This window comes from Parathielavia appendiculata (assembly GCF_033297405.1).
Source record: "Parathielavia appendiculata strain CBS 731.68 unplaced genomic scaffold N657scaffold_1, whole genome shotgun sequence".
Classification (NCBI taxonomy): Eukaryota; Fungi; Ascomycota; class Sordariomycetes; order Sordariales; family Chaetomiaceae; genus Parathielavia; species Parathielavia appendiculata.
Window position 1 is genome coordinate 814949 of NW_026944220.1, and position 21764 is coordinate 836712.

The window sequence follows — 21764 nt, forward strand, 5'->3', positions numbered from 1 at the left end:
AGCTAGACTCGCAAGCTGGATCGCTACCTGGATTAAGGGTAGGACGAATTGATGGTCGTACTGTATTTTGATCAACCAACGCATCGCATCACCCAAGGTCGAAAACCACATTTCGGCTCGGACAGAATGGTTAGTTCCATCCATGCTTGTGGTGCAGGCACGGGTCGTGAAACAGAGACGGAGATGCACCATTGCGCAACAGTGAGTGCGGATATATAGGTAGGCACGCTTCGGCTTCTTCTAACAAACCTACCCCTTTTGACGCTACTATCTAACCCGCGAGCAATAACACGCCTGGAACTTCCCCCCCTCCCCCCCACTATCGCACAGCGTAATACCCAGCCATCGTGGCAGGCGTCGGCGGCCCTTGGAGTTGTACTACCGCACTGCCCATAGGGGCCACCATGGGCGGAAGCATGGGCAGGGCCGGGCTCTGTGGCACCCTATTGAAAAGCCCGATCAGCCTCCTCCCTACCGACGGCTCGAGCTCGGTGCCGTCCCTCGCGATCTTGACCTCCCTGTTAGAGTTCCAAGGGTTTCTCAGCCCCCTCGTCCGGTAGAAGGGGAGACGCGACGTGGATAGCCACTCGAGCCGAAATGGCTTGCCCCACGCCTTACTGTTGGGCTCTCTGCCCGCCGCCGCGCCAACGCTCACGCTGCTACTACCATCCTGGCCGCTCCGGACGCTCCCCGTGTCCGCACCTACTCCTCCCGCCGCCGAGCCGCTAGTACTGCCAGAGACTCCTTCGTCGTCGTGTTGTTGTTGTCCGCCATCGCAGGACGTGGCTGCTGCTGCTGCCTTGTTGTTGTTGTCGTCATTGTCGTCGTCACGGTCTGCCTCCCAGAAAATGGTGCCGCGGGCCGAGTCGTCAATGATGCGGCCCTTGGGCGCGAACTCGGTCGCCTCGGTCGGTATGGCTTTGGGGAGCTCGACCTCGCTGGCCGACTGCACGCTCGGCGCGAACTCGATAGCGGCTGCCGGGTCCGAGTTGATGGGCGATGCCATGCGCGCGTAGCCAAAGTACTCGCCGGACTTGTTGGCCGAAAACACGAGATAGACATTGTCTGAGGTCTGCGGTGGGGAAGGGGGACGAGTTAGTCGAGTTCAGTATCAAATTGGAAGCACCCCCTTTTTCCGAGACAAAGTGTTTGAACCATGTTATGGACTGCTCACCTGGAATGCCGAGTTTAGGATGTCTTCGTTGTGTGCCTGCGTGGCCCAGATGCCTGTCCGGACACTCAACTCGAGGTCTTCTATCGTCAAGCTCTTGAGAACGAAGAAGCGGTCCCTTTGCACGGGCCGAGCATCCATCAAAGACGCCGCGGCTTTGGCTTCGTGGGCAGCTGCGGTGCCATAACTGACCGAGGCGCCATTCTCTTCCCTGGTCTCGCCACCCTCAACTCCAGAGACGCTGTCATCTTGCGAAGATGGCGCCTGCGGTGCCGATGCGGATGGCCCCGTGGGAGCCGTGACACCCGCTGGCCCTTCCACCGTGCTTTTCCGCAGCCTGCTGACCAGGCGGACCGCCATGAAGTTGGAATCGTGTAATTTCCGCTGCGCCGCCGAGCACAGCTGCTCGTCCTTGTAATTGGCAAAGGCGCAATTGCTCTTGGAAATCAGAAAAAGGGACTCCAGCCCTTCGGTCTCCTTGCACACGTGGTGCACCAAGCTCATCAGATCCGTCTGCGGGGGGAGGTTTCCAATCCAGATAGCGTGGCCTTGGGGAAGTGAATATTAGCCTGACTTCGCACAAGTAAAGCGGCAGATCGGTTTTAAGGTCAAGCTTACCACTCTGCCTTGGCTTTCTGGGCGGTCCCCGGACAATACTCCGGCGCCCATTGATGCCTCCTGCTTGAGACAGTTAACCCTTTGATCTGACTCTGGATTGTCATCTAAGACCATGAGCTTTTGAGCTTACCCTTGACCTGCGGGCCAGCTGAGGGAGGCACCCGGAGCACCTCTTGGCCGCTTGGCATGGACTGCGGCGATCTCGGATCCGCGTGCTGATGCACAGTCGGTATGAGCCCGTACTGACCGAGTGCAACATGTCCGTGAACATGAGGACTATGCCCCTGGAATGCCGCCGTAGGCGAGTAATAGAAGTGGACACCGCCATGGGCTGCTTGATTCATGAGGACTGGGCTTGGGTAGTAGCCTTGGTCGGCTCTGGAGGTCATGGCAGGGGGCGCTTGCGACGACATGGGCGTCTGGTAGAAGTGTGCCATATGGGTTTGCTGCGCGAGGTAGTATTCCTGCGTGGGCATGGGGCCCACGGTACTGGAAACGCCAAGCTGGTTACCGGCAACGGGAGGCGCGAACGTGTTGTATCGCTGCTGGCCGTGGCCATTGAGTGGTCGATAAAGCCCCTGCGGTAGTGTGTTTGCCAGGGCGCTCATGTCGAACGCCGCTGTCCGTTGTCGGTGAGTCATGATGAGCTGGGCCATAAAAGCATGCTGGGGGCTGGCGGATGAATACTTGGCAGCGATGGGGCCTGAACTATGTGGTATAGGGGCTGGGACGGCAGGGACTGAGGCGTCTTGTGAGAACTCGGCTGAACCTCCAGGTTGGGCTGTCTCGTCTCCCATAGAAGCAATCACTGGTGACTGCGAGCCCGAGGAGGCTGGGAACTCGGCCAGTATCCCAGTAACCACCTAACGGTGTTTCCCGTCCCCAGGCTTCCCTGTAGCCGGGCGGTGTCGTTGCTTCGCTAGTAGAGTAACGTTGTCTTCGTGCTGCACGGCCCTGCGCGAACAACGACCGGGCACAGAGAAAGCAAAAATGGAGTTGGTTCACCAATGCCTTCCTGAGGCAGGCGAGAAACCCAACGGATAGGTGTCAAAAAGACAACCCCGGAGAAGATGGCGGCCAGGCGGATGAGATGAAGAAGAGGAAGAAAGAGTGGGGACCAATCCCTCGAAGACACACGGCAGTTGTTCGCCACAGTTTAAACAGGGCAGTTATGGAATGGTCGGAGCAGGGGAATTGGCTCCGGTACTCAGAGTGGTCCGGGGAAGGCTCTTGTGGGATGTTCTTGACCGAAACTCAGGGGTATGATTGGAAAAGAACGGCCTGTTAGTGGCCAGTATTAAAACAACGCTTTCCAGTGGCGCAAAGTGCACGGCGGCGAACCCTCGTAAGATGGGATTCTTGGTCTGTAGACAAAGGTATGTCGAATTCTGCCAAAGGCTGTTAGCTTTGGCTCCTATGAGACGGGGTCCCTCCGAGTGGTGGCTTGGAGCGAAGAGAGCCAAGAGATGTCACGGATCACCTTTTGGTGCGGTGGCCAAACCGACGATATGTACGGGGTACTGTTTATGAGTTGCCTTGGGAAGGAGGGGGTAGAGGCGGCGGCGGGTCAGCTAACTCAACACCCACCAGTGAGCAGTGTGAGCCTTGTGCATCTAGAACCCGGGTGGGACGGGGACCGGTCCGGAAAGGGGGGCCACGGTGCGTACCCTCAAGACTCGGCCGTTGGCACGCGGGATTGGTTGGAGGAGCGCTTTACAGAGCAGGACCCTGCGTTGATCTGATGTTCCGAACAAGAGCCCTTGAATATGGTGCACGGAGCAAGGACACAGCTCGAGGAAACTGACTACATAGTAAGGAAGGATGGCAGGTGTGTCAGACAGAGGAGACTTCGGTTGAAAAGGGGCCGAGAAACGAACCAAGTGTACTGTGGCGGAACTCCGGGTGACTGAAGATGATGGGATAAACTAGGGCGGCAAAGCTACGCAGTCTGAATCTGGAACAGGCAAAGATGGGATGCGATTTGCCACCACTACTAATCGCAGAGCTGGATACCTTACATCCGGTATTCAGTGATTTTCAGGGCCCTGGTTTTTACATGCTCCCCATCCAAAGAACATGCACCTGCCGCCATTGGTACGCCAGCTGGAAGGCATTTGCTGCCAGGTCTAAGCTGGAACCAGCGAGGTCGTCTTTGCTCCATCTGAAAGCTTATCCCCATACATCGAGGTCTTTTAGACCTTCACCGTAGAAGGTGCCCAGACGATCTCTTCATGACGCTAGTGCGTGGCCACGGACAACTGCGGGGACTATTGGTAAGGCGATGACGATGTAGGGGCCATTGGGGGCCCATGGAGAACGGGGGTCGGCGTTATCGTCGATATCAAGACTCCCGTCATCAGCGCCTGGTCTGCTCAGTCTTTCAGCATGCGACAGCTTGCTTGATGCGGTGGTGGACTCACCACCAGGGTGGGTCGCCATTCGCAGTGCTGGTGGTCCTGCCGACTCGGTTACGTCATAGGGAGTACCCCACAAGAATAGCACCGCCAGGATGCTAGACAGCAGGTGTCATGATCGTTGGCTCACTACCTCAAAACTTTTGGACACAAAGTTTGCCATTGGGAGAGAATACAGGCTTCGCGATGCTCACAGTGGACTGGGATGATGTAATCAAGCGCCACAACACGATGAGAAGTTGGCAAGGGCTGGATTGAGTTGTGGTGCTCTTAGTACTGGCGTCGATGAATGTGACGGGGATCCTTTAACATAGGTAATAAACTCCTGCATCTTTTGAGTCGGGTTGCTGAGTCAATAATGGGCCATACACAATGGTTTAGAAACGGAGTAGTTAACCCTAGACATAAAAGTGGCGAAAGAAGCTTTAGATGCGCCGCGAAGACCACACGTTGGACATACCGCCCTCATGCCAACCACTCAGTGCTTGCGTTCCCGCTCGTCGAAAGCAACGGGCAGCGAAGTGACATGCAAAGAGTATTACCGCCAGGGCGGCCGGGTGTGCACCTGTGGATCAAGCATTGAATCCCGAGTTCAATTTGCGGCGTGTTGCTGGGTATCCTTTGTGTTAACGCTAAGCCGAGAGTATCGTCGCCAAGATACGTGACAGCCGGGCACGGACTCGGTCCCGGTTGTCGCGGCTCGGTAGCTGCTCTGCTAAGGACACGGGCCCAGGAGCCAATGTGATAGGATCCCGATAATGTACATGCCCGAGCTGAGAATGTGCACTCCTGGCTCAGTCCTTCTTGAGAGGCAGCAGCACCTCCTCAATTCCCTCCTTCGTGATGATCATCATCTGCAAGCCGTCGCCCACTTCGATATGCCGCTCAACAGCCCCGTCAAACGCATCCTTGACCAGTGTCTCGACCTCGTGCCGCGCCAACGGCCGCCGCTCGCGCTCCAGCAGAGCGTGCCCCTCGCCGCTGTGTGGAATGTACTGGTTCTTGAAGTTGACCTGATTGTCCAGGAAAGGCATGATCAGGCTCGCAGCTGCGCCGCCGGCTCGGCACTGCTCCCGCTCGTAGCTGCCAACCGGGTCGTACGAATACACGGCGCCCTTGCCTTCCTCGTCCAGCCCGCCCAGGATGGCGTACGCATAGTATGGGAAGAAGCGCTTTTGGTATAGAATAGTCGAGAGCCGCTGCGCACAGGCCTTGACGCTCATGGGCTTGCCGTGGCGGTAGCGGTACATCTTGCAAATGGCATCAAGGCGTTCCTTGAGGGCCTCGCCGTCGGCCGCGAAACCCACCACCGAGAGCACAATGGTCGCATCCTTCTGGTCGGCCGTTGTCCCGCCAATCTTGAACAGCTTAGGGTGGTGTCGTGAGTTGATGCTGTAGCCCGAGGTAAGCCGCGTGTCGCCGGCCATGACGGTGAAGTCGGCGCCGGCGATTGCGAGGGTCGAGCCGCCGTTGTCGGTGTAGCTAGATTGAGAGTCAGCCGGCCTGCAGCAACACATAGCATAACCCAGAAAGAGATCGTACGGGTCGAAACGATGCTCTCGCGCACCCTCGGGAGCATTTACTCTCGGCATGTCGCTAATTGAGTAGTTTGGCCCATTCACGAGCGGGTTCTGGCTGAACATGGCCATAGTGTCTTGGTGCGGGCGATACCAATATCCCCCTTGAATCCTGAAGGTGACAGTAGTCCGATTCGGGGCGTTCGGCAAGTTGACAGAGGTTTCTTTCGTTGTTGCGGTGTTGAGTTGATGGGGGCGACTTTCAGCTCGAGCAAGTGGTGTTTCAAAGAGCCAGCCGCCAGCTCGCGTCAGCCCTGCAGCCTGCAGCCTTGAAGAGCCAGTAACTTCGGTGTGGTCCAAGCTCCATTCATGACCAAGTCCATCCAGAAGCCCCCGATTGGATTGATAGACGCAATGCAAGGGATCCACTTTAATTGTCGTTGTCAGTTGCAAGTTGGTAACACTTGACCTCCATGCCCATTCCAACCGTGCGTGACCCAGCTGGTCTGCAGTGGACAGTCAGGCCTGGCTCTCATACTTTACCTAGGTATTGTAGCCTGTGCCACGCCGTGCCGTGCATGTTTGCATCGTTGGCTGTGTCTTCCGTTGACGACGATACCGACTCCTTCGGTTATCCTCCAGGGCTTTGGTCCTCGCGCATCAACTCAATTGAGTTCTGGTTGATTGATGCTCCGTGCCCCCGGTTCCATCGATCCGCTCCATCCGCTCAGCTCCCGATGGCTCGCGATCTCCGGTTTCAGGCCCTCCAGCGGCTTGCCGCGCTGGCGACGACAAACCCGGTCGACTCATTCGACAAGTCCGATCTAGACAGATTGTGCAAAGCTACACCGACGCGTCAAGCCCCGGGATCCACTATCAATGGCCACAATGCATCACTCCCAAGGTCCGACATTGGCCGTGTCCCAATGGTAGCCAGCCCCCCGCCAGTCGCCGCTTGACTCCTGCCTTCTTAGAGCTCTGGCTGATTCGGGCCCTGCTCGGTAGACCATCCGCGAGTTCGAGATCTTGCTCGCCCTCTGCAAAACAGCGCCCTCTCTGCAGACGCCCCAGAGCGCCCAGAAGCTGTCCCGTCACCTCGCCCCTTACCTACTGGACGCCCACGTTCAATCATTTGCCCCGTCGCCTTTTTTCCGCAAGATCGAGCCGTCTCCGACCGAATCCTTGAGCTTTCATGTCACAGCCGCCCTGCTTTCTTTGGGAGCCCATCATGGAGACGTGCAGCAGACCGTTTATGACAACATCTCGGCCTTCCTCAGCACATGTGCTCACGCGACCGAGAGCGTCTCCCGTGCCGACAATGACGACCCCGGTGCGCTGGAGGATGCCACCCGAACTGCCACCATCGCCATTGCGCTCTTGGGTTTCCTGGATGCTGCCTGTGCCCAGGCCGGTTTCTGGCGGTCCGGCGGTCGTCTTGGCTTGGTTATGCGGGTGCGCGATCTTCTTTCGCAGCCTTTTCTCGTTGCCGTCGAGGCCGCCTTTTCGACTATTCGAAATGCGCATACCCATGACCGCCGTATCAAGGAGTACAAGGAGTGGAAACGGTGGGTGCACCACTATGAGGATATCGGCCGCCCGTTAGGCGCCCTGCTACTGCAGCGGAGCTTCATGAGGCTCCTGGTAACTGTTACATCGCTCTTGGTTGCCGAGGAGGACGCACTGCGGGAATCGCACGTTCTCGACATCATGATGTTCGGCAAAGGCCTGCGCCGGCCGCTGACTGCCCGTAGCGCTGAGGCGGATTATCGCTCGGTCGAGCTGTACGCCGCGGTCGCCATTGACCAGATGAACGACCTGGAATCGAGTGCCGATTTTGACAGCCTCTCGCCGGCAAAGCAGAGGCTGGCTTTCTCCGTCAAAGCCTGCGCCCTAATCAGCTATCTCAACGCGTGTTCTCTGGATCAGGATGCTGCCGACGCCGAAGTCCTCATGACCTGGCTTGAGGACTCTCTAAGCGATTCCGCAGGTATGGCTGATCACGAGCTTGCCGCCATAGTGCTCAAGTCCCTGGCACTGCTGTGTAGGGTGTCACCCTCATACGCCGTCAATGTCAGTCGTCTCCTCCCCCGCTTCATAGTTCAGAGCAATGCCAGGAGCCAGATGGTTGCCGTGGCTTCCAAGTCACTCGCCTTTGTGCTTCAGATGCTTTCCAAGGATGCCGTTATCACCACCCTGTACACCCTTGGCAATGTCTTGGGTCCTGGGAGCGATCGCCCCCTTACCAACGGGACTGGTGTGGCCGACGGCCAGGAAACGTCACATGTTTACGCTGGCAGGCACTCCACTGGCAGCTCCATCTCTTTGCGGATATCTGGCGAAGAGGAGTCGTCGATTGTCCAGGGCAACGTGGTGCAAGCTATTTGCGAAATTGCCAGCGCCTCGAAAGACGAGAAGATTACCGGCCTCGCCCAGTCAATGCTCGCGCAAAAGATTGTCAAGCTAAGCACTCCCCTAGATGCCCGCATCATCACCGGTGCAGCATCCCTGGCTCTCAGCGGTGGCCAGTCCGAGTTCCGCAATCTCCTCAAGCGCTATGCCGCCGTTGCCCATGACGCTGTCATGGAAGGCAGAGACGGAATGCTGCATGCGGTAAGTAGTCCGTCCCCAGGAAGAGTTGCTCTGAGTGCTTGCACGTTGCGCGAGCTGATGGTACTCTCGGCCAGATTATGAAGGGGCGGAATTATATCTCTGCCAACATTCGGCGAGATTCGCCTTTGTTCGATATATATCTGGAGCACTTGCTCGACGGCATCATCTCGCAAGGCGACGCTCACGCCAACCAGAGTCACCATGCCAAGGAATCAGACATGGAATTGGCTGCTCGGGAGATCGCCCAACTCCTCCCGCCTCTCGCTGTCCTCATGTCCGCCAACCCGCTAACTTTCGGCGACCCCTCGGATGACGATATCCGCTCTATGCTCCGTGATGCGTGGTTCAACATTGTCGTCCATGGCTTCACATCTTCCACTGAACGCGGGAAGCAAACTCTCAAACACCTCCGGATCATGGCAATTCACTCGCCGCCCTTGGTCTCCGAAAACCGCGGGGAACAGGATGAGAGTGACATCGATCTCAATCCCATCCTGCGCAGAGGGGAGAGTTCCGATCGAGAGTCGTGGCAGAAGAAGCTCCTTGCCGAGCTGATCCCCACAAGAAGTAGCGAGATCAAGGGACTCAGCTATCGCAAAACCATATTTCTTCAGGCTGCTTGGTTGGTGGAGAGCTTGCGGGCGGACGCCGGCGACTGCACCAAGGCCCTGTCGTATTTCCTCGAGCCCAGCATGCGGCGAGGCGAGGTGAGCCGCACCATGGACGCCATCATGCACGCCGTGGTTGAGCGATACCTTGACAAAACAGTGAATGCCGCGAATCCCACCTTCTCCGCTCAGTACGCCGCCGCCCAGCTTGCCGCCATATTCTGCAGCTGCTGCCATCGAATCGAGCGAGTGCAGCAGGCGGCGTTCGGCTGCGCAGATCGCCTCATAGAGGCCATACCGTCGGCTCTCTGCCAACGGTCATCCCTTTTCACGCTCCTTGAGCTGCTCTCGTTGATGTGGGCCAGCTGCCTGGAAGCGGAAACGGACCGGTACGAGCCACGGACCACTTTCAGGTCCTCCAGGGCCGATGTTGTTGTCGAACTTTCGGACGACTACCAGTTCAGGCAGTTGACTCTCGACAACCTGTACAAGAAGGCAAGGACCTGGCTTTCCAGGGCCATCAACATCGCGCCTGCTGATATCAAGGGCTTGCTACAAACATACCTCTCTGAATTCGACGACGATAGCGGGTATGGTCATCTGTCTCTTGGGAGATCGTTCGCTGTTGAAGTCGGCTCGACCATCCCATCAACCGACCAAAGACTGTCGTCGCTTGACATGCCGGGGAACTACCCCATAAACACAGCGTCCGACTTTATGGCCCAGTACACGACGCGGCAGGAATACCGGTACTCGGAAGCTCTGCCCGATCAAAGCCGAGAGTGGTACAGCTTCATGTCCATGGACCGCAGGGCATCATTCCTCAAGTCGTCCGCCAGCGAAACCGCCGATGCCATAACAGCGCTGTCCCACATCGAGAAGCGAATTCTCAGTCGGAGGACCACGTCTCTCACGGATGTGAGAGATATTCTCCGTCGCGCTGCCGCCCTCCTTTGTCGAAGCGAGCAGGACGAATGCTCCATCATCCACTACCTTGTCGGCATCCCGTTTGCCATGTTTACCAAGCAAGCGATCAAGCTTGGAGTTTCACTCTGGCTTGGGGTCATGAACGAGAACCCCAGGATGGAGCCGCGTATCCTGGCGGAGATTGTACAGGGCTGGGAATCCAGCGTTCACAAACGACAGGGGCTCTTCAGCACCTCCATCACCAGTCCCGACCCTTTCTTCCTCCGGCAGGAGTTTGCCCCGAGCGACAACGCGGCTCTTGCGAAGCATAAGCAGTTCGTCCACAACGTGCTCTCTCCGCACTCCCGGCTACTGCAGTTCTTGAGCAGCCATTACAGCGCTACCCGATTGGGCAACCCAGACACGCACCACTTCTTCCTCCGCCTCCTTGACGTGACGCTCGAGGCAGTTAAAAACGCCACACCTCACCCAATGGCAAGAGAGATCCGATTCCAAGTGTTGCTCTTTGGACTCAAGGTCCTCAACTCGAGCACGACAATGGGCGCCACTGCGCAATACCGTCTGAAGGACCAGATATTGTCCGCTGGCCTTGGCTGGTTCAACGCTCCGCCGCGCTGGTCCTTCGGAAGCAACATCCTCCAGCTCAAAACCGAGATCCGCTTGATTGAGGATATTGTGGCGGCTTTGGGAGAGGTGGCAACTATCGGTGCGCGATCTGTTGGAACAATGAAGTCGCTCGCTGCCAAGGAGAAGTTACTTGTAGTATTCTTGGAAAGCGAGCACTCGAAACTGAACGTCTGGGCTCGCCCGGTCGACGTTTTCAGGCCGCATTCGACGTTCCATCACGGTGGGAAAGATGGCGCGTTTGAGGTACGCATCCCCGTCTCTTAACCAACCGTCAAGCTTACCTGACTGTTCGAATACACACAGGCCGCGGTTCATCCCCTTCTCCGGACAGCATGGGCCGAGAGTCCATCGTTGGCGGTGCACCTCGCGAGCAGATTCCCTTACCCGCGTGTGCAGACCGAGATCCGTTGGTTGCTGCTGAACTTCACCGCCAAGGCCGCTGCCGAACCCGAGGCAATTCCCGTCCTTATCGACGGCGCATTGCCCGACGACGTCAGCTTCCAACTCAAGGTAGGCCAACCAGGCGGGGTGCTGACCCTGCATTTGCCTATGTTTTCCTGCTAACAATGCTGCCAGTACCTGCTTTTTTGGGCCCCAGTCAACCCTATCACTGCTGTGACGCTCTTTTTGCCGGCTTATAGGCACCATCCTTATGTGATCCAGTATGCGATGAGAGCGCTGGAGAGCCATTCGGTCGATGTGACCTTTTTCTATGTTCCCCAGATCGTCCAAACTCTTCGACACGACGCCCTGGGCTATGTGGAGCGCTACATATTAGAGACAGCGCAGTTCTCACAGCTCTTCGCCCATCAGATTATCTGGAATATGAAGGCAAACGCCTACAGGGACGACGACTGCCAAACTGTAAGAGATCCCGGGATTGAAGTGCCAATGTAATCATGCTGACCCCGGCTACCATCAGCCCGACTCCCTCAAGCCGACCCTCGACAAGGTCACGAGCCACATGGTTGACAGCTTTTCGCAAGCTGACCGGGAGTTCTATGAACGCGAGTTCGCCTTCTTCGATGAAGTGACCAGTATTTCAGGGAAGCTTAAGCCGCTGGTCGGGCGCTCAAAGCCCGAGAAGAAGCAGAAGATCGAGGAAGAACTCCGAAAGATCAAGGTCGAAGTCGGCGTGTATCTGCCGAGCAACCCCGATGGCGTGGTCATTGGTATCGATCGAAAGTCGGGCAAACCTCTGCAAAGCCACGCCAAGGCTCCTTACATGGCAACTTTCCGCATCAAGAAGAGCAAGGGTGGCATCCAAGAAGGAGAGGAGATGCTTGAGAAAGTCGGCAAGACCAACAACCAGACGGCCGTCCAGACGACGCAGACGATCGAAGTCTGGCAGTCAGCCATCTTCAAAGTGGGCGACGACTGCCGCCAAGACGTGTTAGCACTCCAGATGATTGCTGCCTTCCGCGGGATCTTCCACAGCGTCGGCCTCGACGTCTATGTGTTCCCCTACCGCGTTACCGCGACGGCACCTGGGTGTGGCGTCATTGACGTGCTGCCAAATTCCATTTCCCGGGATATGCTCGGTCGCGAGGCTGTTAACGGGCTCTACGACTATTTTGTGTCCAAGTACGGCAACGAGGATTCCTTGCGCTTCCAGCAGGCGCGGAACAACTTTGTCAAGAGCATGGCTGCCTACTCGGTCATCTCGTTCCTTCTCCAGTTCAAGGACCGCCACAACGGCAACATCATGATTGACGATGCAGGCCACATCCTTCACATCGACTTTGGTTTCTGCTTCGACGTCGCCCCCGGCGGCATTAAGTTTGAGCGCGCCCCCTTCAAGCTCACGTCCGAGATGGTGGCTGTGATGGGCGGCAGCCCCGAGCACCAGTCCTTCCGCTGGTTCGAGGAGCTTTGTGTCAAGGCGTTCCTGGCCTCGCGGCAGTACACGGAGAAGCTCTCACAGATCGTCCTACTCATGATGGATAGCGGCTTGCCGTGCTTCAAGCCCGAGAGCGTCAAGCACTTCAAGGAGCGCTTCGTGCTGGACAAGACGGAGCGCGAGGCGGCCGAGTTCATGAAGGGGCTCATTAAGCGAAGCTATGGCAGCTACTCGACCGGCATCTACGATCAGTTCCAGCTTCTGACGAATGGGATTCCGTACTGATTGATGCGAGGGTGTGCTGCGATGGACTGTTCTTCCAATGGCTTTTTTCTTCGCGTCTTTGTTTTTTTTCGTATCTTTGTTTTTTCTCGTGTCTCAAGACCCATAACGCTGGATAGATGGGTATGTCGTATGGAGCGTGTAATAGGCTGGTGTAGCAAAATCTTACGTAGCTAGAGATGCAACAGAGAATTGGACAACATCAGAGTGATGCCGAGTGTTCTTGCTCTTTGATGGTTCCTTTCGACCTATCTCAGTCATTGAGGTGCTCAGCTTTCAAGGCAGCTAGAAGATCCGACTTGATGTCGCTCTCTGCGTGGACCGACCACCTCAGCCCAGGGCATGTTACCTAATCAAGTGTCCTCACAGTACATGGCTCAAGCTAGCCCTTGGTCCCATGGATATCGCACCGGGAGCGAGTCAAGTCCTGGTTTGCCCGCAAGTAGGGCTCTGGTCTCCGTAGGATGTCACTCCACTGATGTGGGCTCCCTAGGCCGAGAGTATCTCCCAGCGTTATCACTACATCCAGGTACGCACACACTCTCACTCCCAACGTCCAATGTGCGCATGTGACCGACCGTCCCTAGCTGGTCTGCTGATCCATGTGAGTGGGCAGGTTATACGTCGCGTAGTCGACATGCACAAAAGCTCTGTCGACGATAGGAACCGATTCCAGGACGTATTGCAAGCTCTCACTGTTTGTTCCATCGCATGAGCCAGTTGTGGGCGGCGGTTGGTTGACGATATGAATAGAGAGATGGCTTACCTCAAGTCGTGGCTGTCCTTGAGCGGGGTGCTGGCATCCAGCACAATGTCGACCTCGACGATCAGCTTGTCGCCGGCGTGGTAAGCCTGTAACCCCTGAATCTGCTTGATGGTTTTGGCGAATCTCATGGTCAAGTAGAGCACTGCGAATGGTCAGGGTCGGATAGCCGAAGAAGACACGGGGGGGTTCCAAAAGGGAGAATGATTGGGCTCACGTATGTTTCTTTGGTCGGCTGTGGCCGAGAAGCCCGACAGATGCCTGATGTGTTCATATGAAGTCTGGGACCAGTTGAATATGACGACGAGCGACAAAATCAAGCCGCCGAGGGCATCGAGCCACCATATCCCGGCATAGTAACCAACTGTAGGAGCGTCTCTTTTAGCACCTGCTCAGAAACCAGGGGATAATAGAATGGGCGCGTACCTATGGGGAACGCTATGCTGCCAGCGTTGAATATGACATCTGGGTGGTGTTGACTAGAGTCAGAAAAAGAGAATGAGAGAAACGGTCGGGTAGTGATTCCAGACGTACCTGTACTTGCATCTGCCGCTCTGTGCCCGTTCAGTTGCTAGTCCCCGTAAGCAGAAAAGGGGTTAGGAGAACTCACAGTGCCTGAACGCTCGAGTTATTGACGAGGCGACACCACAGCCAACACAGTCCTTTTATGACAATGGTACCTAGCATGATGGAGATAGCTGGGATCCCGCTGCGGGAGACTGTCAGTACGAGACTGGGGACGCGGCATGAAGCTGTTGGGAGTGGGAAAACAGGCATCGCACGTACAGCTTGATGATCTCATAATCGGAAGAGGCAAGCCGCTGGATGGCCTCGAGTGCGACCTGAACGAACGAGGTAATCATAATGACGGAAAAGACCAGCACGCCAATCGGCTCAAGCCGCCGCCTGCCCACAGGATAGCGGTACTGATCCTGCTTGCGGATCAGCAAGGTGGTGACCCAGACGATAACGGTAGAAAGGAAGTCGAGGAGCGCGTCGACCAAGCTGGCCAGCACCGAGACGGAAGGGACGGAGAGAATGACGGCGAATTTGCCGGCCAGCAAAATCAGGTTGGCGGCGAAGTTGACGTAGATGGCGAGGGTGACGATGGGCGCGTCGCTGTCGACCACCTCGTCTTCGAGCCAGGGAATTTCGGGTTGTGACCGCCCGGCCTCAACATCGTCGTCGTCAACATCGTCGTCGTCGCAGGCAACGCTATAAGAGTGGTCGTCGCGGGTCGAGAACAGCGGAGTGGTTTCGGTGGGACAATAGATGGCTTTGGGGGTTCGCAAGACCTTGCGGGCGGGTTTATCGAGCGGAGCTGACGATGTCTCCATGATGGTGGCTGGAACCTCAACGCCGCGAAAGGCCGACGCTGGCATGTTGTTGTACTCGTTGAGCAGGTCGTGGGGCAGAGACGAATCGAGCAGCCTGTCGATGTACAGGTACTGCTGAACCAGGTAGTTGACTCGCTCGTAATACTTGCGGCTGCAGGAGCAAGACGTGAGCACGCGAGCATTGTGTGAAGCGGAGAGGGGACAAACATGTGCTTGGGCATGGCCGCCAGCTCTTCCTCGGTCTTCCAGTAGCGCTCCCAGCGGTAGCGGGGGTTGCTGTTACCAATCAGACGCATGCTGCGCACCCCGGAGCTGTTGAGGATGGCGCTGAGGCGGCGGTCATCGCGGCGCGGCAGCTCGTCCTCCGGGCCATCGCCTGCAAACGGCCGTGCACCGCTCACTGTCTCGTCGTCCTCGCGCCCGCGGTGTCTGATCAGCGATGCCAGCACGCCGTGGCCCATGGGCGCAAGAGGCGGCTCGTCCTGGAGCAGGAGGAATGAGCCTCGAGGAACCGACGTGCGCGGAGTTGTCGGCGAAGTCATGGCGGGCTGGACAGCGTAGTGTCGTCTAAGTGCCGGTCTTGCGAGTCCCAGCTCTGCAGAAAGTCGAGTACAGTTCCTCTTATTACTTATGGTACTCGGTATGCTGTCGTCGACGTGACGCCGTCCGTTTGATCCCTCTTCTGCAAAAATTGCATAATCCTACCAACCAGAATGCTCTTCTTGGCTCGTTTGGCTCTGTTCGACTTTCTGAGTCAGGTCTGGGCGCCGTTTCGACGGTTCCTTGTTCTTCCAGAGCTCGAGGCGGAGGGCAAGGGTGGCATCACCTGTGCATTTGAATGTGCGTGCAGTCGGTGCATGTTTCAGACGCCGGGCCCGGGCAGACGGGAGCTCCGCTTCGGCCCCCCGCCACCTACAGCAACCACACTTCAGGCTGTCTGGGATGCATGTTTCGGAACGGCGAGCGTTGGATGTTGAAACAGGCCTGCCAGCAGCGCCGTTTTCCGCAGGCAGCCTTTTTCTCTTCATCGCCCACACAATCGCTCAATTGAGTTACGGAGGAAACTAATCGGTAGATCAGTCCGGATGTCTCAAATGTCAGAACGGGACGAACGGACATCTTAGTTCCTGTTGAGAATGAGATGGGTCGGGCATTTTGGCGGCCGACCTCCGCTTTCATGTGCCTGCCGCGAGCTCGTGCCGGTTGATGTCATCATCGCTTCTACGGATCCGTACATGTGTAGCCTTCCCCGTTCCTTCTTCCCAAATTCATCACCGCTGTCAATTGAGACGGCTAACAATGGCTGCCTGCTTCGTCAGCCGCGATGCTGGGCGAGGTATAGATGGGCTCCCTTGAAAAGTAGCCGCTTCGAGGCGCCGCTGTCGGCTTTCGATCTGGAAAACCGCATCGCGATGGTGGCTGCAGTCTGCCGTTGTTGACGCGTCGTCTCAAGTTCAGCCGTTGCGAGTCCCGACCGATCATAACCTACCTTTTGTAATACGAGCTTCATCAGCCTCGTAGCATACGGACTAGTACTTGTATGTACTGCAGTACGGTATACAAGTGAAGGCTGAAACAGCCCAATCGAAGTGCCATCGGTTCTGGGTTGTCTGAGTACCCATTGACTGACCAGGGGCCACTCAACCCAGGTGTGGATGAGGATTGATCTCCCGTAGGTAACGACACGTCTCGAGAACCTTCTGGGCCCCTTCAGGCTTGTTGACTCCTCTCTGACTTCTGTCAACTTTGTCGGGCGCTGATGCACTCTCCGGTCTCTCTATTCGCACATATTGTGTCTGAATGTAACTGTTTACACCTTGAAAAGTTTACAAACCTCTGCCATTCACAATCTCATGCCGACGACTGCTGTGTAACTAAAAAAGATCATAACAGAAGGGTCTGCGCTTGGCCATTGAGAGCTCCGATGGAGCCCCCGTGGCCCATCTCACCCAGGAACCGTTGCAACATGACCCATGTCAACAGGGTTTGTGGTACCTCTCCGTACGAGGTACTATGGCACAAATGCATGCGGCACAGTTATTTTGGCCTGGTTCACTGCGTAGAGAGCGACGCTGTGAAGGAGAAGCCAAGGATGTCATGCGGCAAAGCAAAGGCATTCGCGGGCTTAGAGTTCATGGTTGGGAAACTGATCAAGGCACGTACTCCGTACGGAGCCCGTAGCAACCTGGAAGCTGCTCAAGGGAAGGCTTTATTACACGACGTATCCGTACCTGAGTAAGATATGGAAACTCAGGTACGGGGCTGGCGAAAGTGGATGGAGATCAGCGCAAGCCGGGGATATTCCCGATCTGGCCCACAATGTTCCTAGTTGAGCTTTTTGCCTGTTGAGCTCCGAAAGCAACTTGGTAATCCGTACATGATGAAAGCGCGGTCTTCCAGCATTGAAGGCTTGTCTATGTAGCAATTTGGCACCAGCGAGCAATTTCCCCCGACGACGAGAGTTGCACTCGCTACCATTCCTTACCCAAGCTGTTAGAGCAGGTACTAAGCAAGAGAGCGGAATTGAGCCTGCACCAACAACAGGGCATCGCCGGATTTGCTGCAAGCAAAAGCACCGAAGGTCGGGACGCGTCTGTCACGACTCAGCGGGGAAAGGAGTGGTCCGTGGCGATCCAGCCCGTTGCCGGGCCAGGGCAGTCCCTGGTTAAGACGAGGCCACTTCCGGTTCTTTTGTGTATTCCACACGTACGTACATGTTCCACGTCGTCGTCTTCCCCTTCCCGCAGTCTGAAGTCTCATCAACAGACGGATGAAGAAGACGAGTCATTCCTTGAAAGGCATGGATGTTTCGTTGCTGCAAGCCCGGCTTTCATTGGTGGGCGTGCCGAGCCTCGCTCAGCTTTGAGCTGTTGCCCAAGGCAGCTGGGCGAGCAGGGGGAGGCCGCTCCTTCCGACCGCTGTCGTTGTGTTGGTTTCTCGCTCCCCACTCCCAACCCATAGTGCCCAGTGCGACGCTGGGCCAAGGAAATAAAAATAATTCAGCCAACCGCCTCCTTCTGGCTTCTGATTCCACTCCGGTGTCCTCGTCCGTCACCGTCGCTGGTTTCTGTTCCTCCTCATCACCATTGCATTGCTGTTGTATTCTCCAGACCATCACGGCCCGGGCCTGTCTGTCTCAGCAACCGATCTGTTCTGTGCGCCGTGCTTGTACACGCCGGCTTCCATTCGATCTCCTTTCGTCTCTCTTTCGTGCTGGGCCCTGTCCGTTCGCCAGTCCGTCGCACCTCACTACGCGTACTTGCCCATTCGGCGATTTCCCACAACGCCGGATCACTCATAGCGGCGTCTGTCGGGAAGATTTTGTGCGTCGTTACTTCGATTCTCTGAGCACGGGCTGCACGCAGCGAGCCCTCAAATACAGGTGCACAGACTGGCCATCCGCCTCGATCTCGGTCAGCCATCGCCTCCTGGATAGTCAGTCTCTGAATCTCGTAAGTGCCAACCTTCCGGTCCTCTTACCCGCCTCGTCACAGCGGCAAGTCATTTGAATATTGCTGGTTATGGTGTTCTTTTCGGAAGCAGCAAAGGGAACATGACGGGCGCGAGAATCGCATCCCGGTCAAACACCTGCTCGCCAGCCCCCTGTCGTTCCGGATGGAGATGGGCTGCCCGCTGCCAACTTGTCGGATTTGGCTTTGTGCAAGCAAACCTTCCATCTTCTGCTTCGTCTTCGTGTGTTCCATCTCTTTTCCACGGACAGTTTTCCATTCCTTCCGTCTCGGCCACTTCTCATCAGATATCGTGGTGGCATGTTACCATCACAACTCGTTGCTGGGCCCGACAGCGCACCCCACTTTCGCCCCGTGCTCATCCGTTCCAGCGTTCAATGCGGCTAACCATCGGTTTCCTGCACAGTCAAACCGCCCGCTGCCAAACCCTGTACGAGCAAAAATCGAGTCGTAACCGCATCCCGTCCCTCACTCGCCTTCTTGATCAGTCAAACAGCCTTCTGTGCTGCCTTTGCGAAACTGCTCCTCCTGGCCGGCTCCTACACCGACCTTTATTTTCCCCTAGAGAGTAGCCTGGTCCGCCAGCGTTCTACATGCCTAAGTTTCCGTTCGGCAGGCGGAAGTCGACCGCTGATAACCTGGAAAATGCCACGGTAACGGGTCCGTCTTTCCGCGTCCTAGAACGCAACGAAGTTGTTGGGTCGAAGCCATTCGACGGCGGCGTCAGACATGCGGCAGCGACCCATGCCTTCCACAAGACGACGGGGTCGGATCTAACGGTCGAAGACAACATATTTGCTGACCTCAAGTCGAACCGGTATGCGTGCTCCTCTTTGTGAAATCTCACTGTTGGGAACATCTCGCACTGACCGTCTTTAGTGGGAGTGGCTCTTCGAATACAACCAAGACGACCCTGACCGACAACTCGTCTCGCCACAGCAATGCCTCGACAGCCCCATCCTCTGCCGATACTGGAGGTTCGGACGAATGGCGTAGCGGGCAGAGGAAGCTGCCAGTGGACATTCCGGTGCCTCCAATCCCCAAATCCTCCTCAGGCGGCTTCCTGAAAGCTGCTGGGCGCACGTTTTCATTTGGTGGGCAAAAGAAGCAACTACCTCCTCCACCAACCATCCACGAGTCTCCACCGTCGAGTCCCATTGCCGCCGGGATGCAAACGCCTGCCCAGGTGCGGCCCAGAGCGACTACCTCCTCGACCTCCACTACGGTGACGCCTCCGAGAGTTGAGGACGACTTCGACTTGGATCTGGGCGGGGATTTTGGCAAGATGTGCCTGGGGAACGACAAGCGAGCCAGTGTGGCGACGGTGAGAAACAACCAGCCGTATAGCGCCCAGATGCCGGCACCACGGTCTCTCACAGGGGCCCGGCCGATTCAGCCGAGCCCGATCCATATTGACAAGACCACCACGGTTGAACCTCCTGCGCACTCATGGAGCAGCCAGCATTCTAACGACCAGCTGATTGGCCCGTCTAGCCCCTCTCTTTCGCCTACTGTCAAAAATAACGCCGCACCTCTGATTGCTCGCCACTCGTCGCCTCTCTTGGACAGGCAAAGATCAGAGATTTCGCCAGAAGTAGGACCAAGCAGGCCACTGCTTGCCTCGCAAAGGTCCAACTCCGTGGAGGATGTCGAGGATGAGGAAGCGAGGCTGCTGAAAGATTCATTGTCTACCGTCACCAGATTCATACACGGGGCAGACACCTCAAGTTCATCGTCTGCTGGTAGATACCGCAGGGACGAGAGCAGCCTGGAAGGAGACAGCGATAGTCTCTTCGATTCCAGCCCCGCCTATTCTTCCAAGTACGGTAGCCGATATCCCCCCCGGAAAGCGCAAACCAACACGCCAGGAAGCAACAAGGTTATGACCCCCGAGGAGTTTGAAAAGTATCGCCAAGATAAGGAGCGTCAGGACAGGGAGCGCCGAATTATTGGCGCACCTGGTGCCAAGACCGGTGCGGACGAGGACGAAGAGGACAATTACGAGGACGACGAGGATGACGCGGAGAAGGCGAAGCAGCAGGCGAAACAGAGGCGAAAGCAAGAGGCCCACATGGCCGTGTACCGACAACAGATGATGAAGATCACTGGAGAGTCAGCCGGAAGCGCCCCGTCTTTCAGACCGAGTCTGCAAATGTCGTTTAGCACCCCCAATTTACCCAACGGAGGTGCCTCGTCGGGCGGGGCTGACACGGCCGAGGACCCGGAGGAAGATGAGGAAACTCCCTTGGCCTATCTTGCCGCGGCCGGTTTTCCGAACAAGAATCGGCCGCCTAACCGCTTGAGCACCATGGGTTCAAACCCGAACCTGCGGGCTGCGATGCAGCCGAGCTATCAGCGGCCCGTGTCGGTGGTGGGAGATGGGGCGGGAGCAGGAAACCCTCGTCTGCCCGCATTCGCGAGAAACCTTCCCACGGACCCCTTTTTAGGTGCCGGTCTCGTCCGCAACCCCGTTCGGGAGAGCTTCGCCCTCGGCGGGGGCAGCCCTGCCCCCGGACAACCTGGTACACCCGTACCTCCCGGAGGTCTCATCGGCGTCATCGCCAACGAAGAGCGTGCGCGCGCGATGAGGAGAGGCAGTCCGCACCTGCCCGACGGGCCCAGCTTAATACCTGGAGCAGCCGGTTTTGACCCCGTCGCCGGCATTCCGTCTCACTTGATGTACCAAGCCAGACCCAGCCCGGCGATGCTCTCGCCTGGCGACCAGGCGCAGATCCAGATGACGCACCAGATGCAGCAGTTCATGCAGATGCAAATGCAGTTCATGCAAATGATGTCGGGCCAGAACGGCAATCCTCCAGCTATTGCTGGTGGGCTTCTGACATCGCCCTCGGCCGGGAACCTGAGCACCACGGGCGGGCTGACCCCCAGTCTGAGTGGCCCTGAGATGCGTCATTCATTCGTCGGCAACGGTTCGATGCTCGATTCGCCGTTTGGACGGGGTGAGTCGCAGATGCGCACCATGAGCATGGTCCAACCTAGTTCGGCGTCTTGGATCCAGCCGACACAGCCTGCTTCGTTTGCGCCTTCGATCCGCATGCAGGGCGGGGTTTACGCACCTTCCATCGCCCCATCCGAGCGCAGCAACATCGGTCTTCCGGGTCGATACCGTCCAGTGTCGCATGTTCCGCCGGCGCCACCCGCGACGACGAGCAACCTTCGCAAGTCTTCCACCATGTCTGGAGCAATTCAGATATCAGTAACCAAGGCCGGTAACGCTTCGGATGACGACGACGAAGGAGGATGGGAGGCCATGAAGGCGAAACGGGAAAAGAAAAAGTCGATGTGGAGGTCCAAGAAGTCTGGGTCCGTCGGCGATGACATCGGCGCCATGATCAACTAAGGTAATGTCGATGAACGCTTGTTGATATCGAGTTGGGGAATAGGTGGAAACGAATGGACTCTAGGAGACTCGGATGGTATTATTATTCCTTGGGTACATGGAGGCGAGGCGCTCGCGTTTGTATAGTCCCCCATTCCGCTCTTCGCGTGTCTTGTGCCGCATGAGGGCGACGGGTTGGGCAGTGCAAAATTGGAGCTGGCGTGGAAAACCACTGTTGTG

General features: G+C 56.9%; 6 protein-coding genes across 6 annotated transcripts; 3 read left to right on the plus strand and 3 right to left on the minus strand.

Annotated features, from left to right (window-relative positions):
- Positions 1-319: 319 nt before the first annotated feature.
- Positions 320-2430, minus strand: N657DRAFT_676104 (uncharacterized protein; the record flags this gene model as incomplete). The annotated part of the gene is made up of 4 exons (XM_062795871.1): positions 320-1072; positions 1175-1719; positions 1790-1849; positions 1920-2430. The coding sequence occupies 4 exons, from the start codon at positions 2428-2430 to the stop codon at positions 320-322; spliced, it is 1869 nt and encodes a 622-aa protein (XP_062652070.1).
- A 2567-nt stretch (positions 2431-4997) lies between these two features.
- Positions 4998-5852, minus strand: N657DRAFT_629428 (N-terminal nucleophile aminohydrolase; the record flags this gene model as incomplete). The annotated part of the gene is made up of 2 exons (XM_062790884.1): positions 4998-5685; positions 5746-5852. The coding sequence occupies 2 exons, from the start codon at positions 5850-5852 to the stop codon at positions 4998-5000; spliced, it is 795 nt and encodes a 264-aa protein (XP_062652071.1).
- Positions 5853-6457: 605 nt separating this feature from the next.
- N657DRAFT_563935 (uncharacterized protein) lies at positions 6458-12617 on the plus strand (the record flags this gene model as incomplete). Its single annotated transcript, XM_062788248.1, has 6 exons — positions 6458-6649; positions 6726-8330; positions 8405-10735; positions 10796-11002; positions 11069-11356; positions 11415-12617. The coding sequence occupies 6 exons, from the start codon at positions 6458-6460 to the stop codon at positions 12615-12617; spliced, it is 5826 nt and encodes a 1941-aa protein (XP_062652072.1).
- Positions 12618-12786: 169 nt separating this feature from the next.
- On the minus strand, positions 12787-15256 carry N657DRAFT_695452 (uncharacterized protein; the record flags this gene model as incomplete). The annotated part of the gene is made up of 8 exons (XM_062797314.1): positions 12787-13309; positions 13381-13522; positions 13595-13741; positions 13804-13842; positions 13912-13931; positions 13988-14086; positions 14164-14865; positions 14922-15256. 8 exons carry the CDS (start codon positions 15254-15256, stop codon positions 13198-13200), a joined length of 1596 nt encoding a protein of 531 aa, XP_062652073.1. The 3' UTR covers positions 12787-13197.
- Positions 15257-17235: 1979 nt separating this feature from the next.
- On the plus strand, positions 17236-18258 carry N657DRAFT_13252 (uncharacterized protein). Its single transcript, XM_062785879.1, has one exon. The coding sequence runs from the start codon at positions 17519-17521 to the stop codon at positions 18221-18223; it is 705 nt and encodes a 234-aa protein (XP_062652074.1). The 5' UTR covers positions 17236-17518; the 3' UTR covers positions 18224-18258.
- A 389-nt stretch (positions 18259-18647) lies between these two features.
- On the plus strand, positions 18648-21742 carry N657DRAFT_13390 (uncharacterized protein). Its single transcript, XM_062785884.1, has 2 exons — positions 18648-19001; positions 19064-21742. The coding sequence occupies exons 1-2, from the start codon at positions 18778-18780 to the stop codon at positions 21543-21545; spliced, it is 2706 nt and encodes a 901-aa protein (XP_062652075.1). The 5' UTR covers positions 18648-18777; the 3' UTR covers positions 21546-21742.
- The last annotated feature ends 22 nt before the right edge of the window (positions 21743-21764 follow it).

Excerpts from the sequence above, each read along its gene's own strand:
- N657DRAFT_13252 (XM_062785879.1), top strand. The coding sequence starts at position 17,519 with ATGTTTCGTTGCTGCAAGCCCGGCTTTCATTGGTGGGCGTGCCGAGCC.
- N657DRAFT_13390 (XM_062785884.1), top strand. The coding sequence starts at position 18,778 with ATGCCTAAGTTTCCGTTCGGCAGGCGGAAGTCGACCGCTGATAACCTG. Across the intron at positions 19,002-19,063 it reads GCTGACCTCAAGTCGAACCG|TGGGAGTGGCTCTTCGAATA; the intron begins GTATGCGTGCTC and ends GACCGTCTTTAG.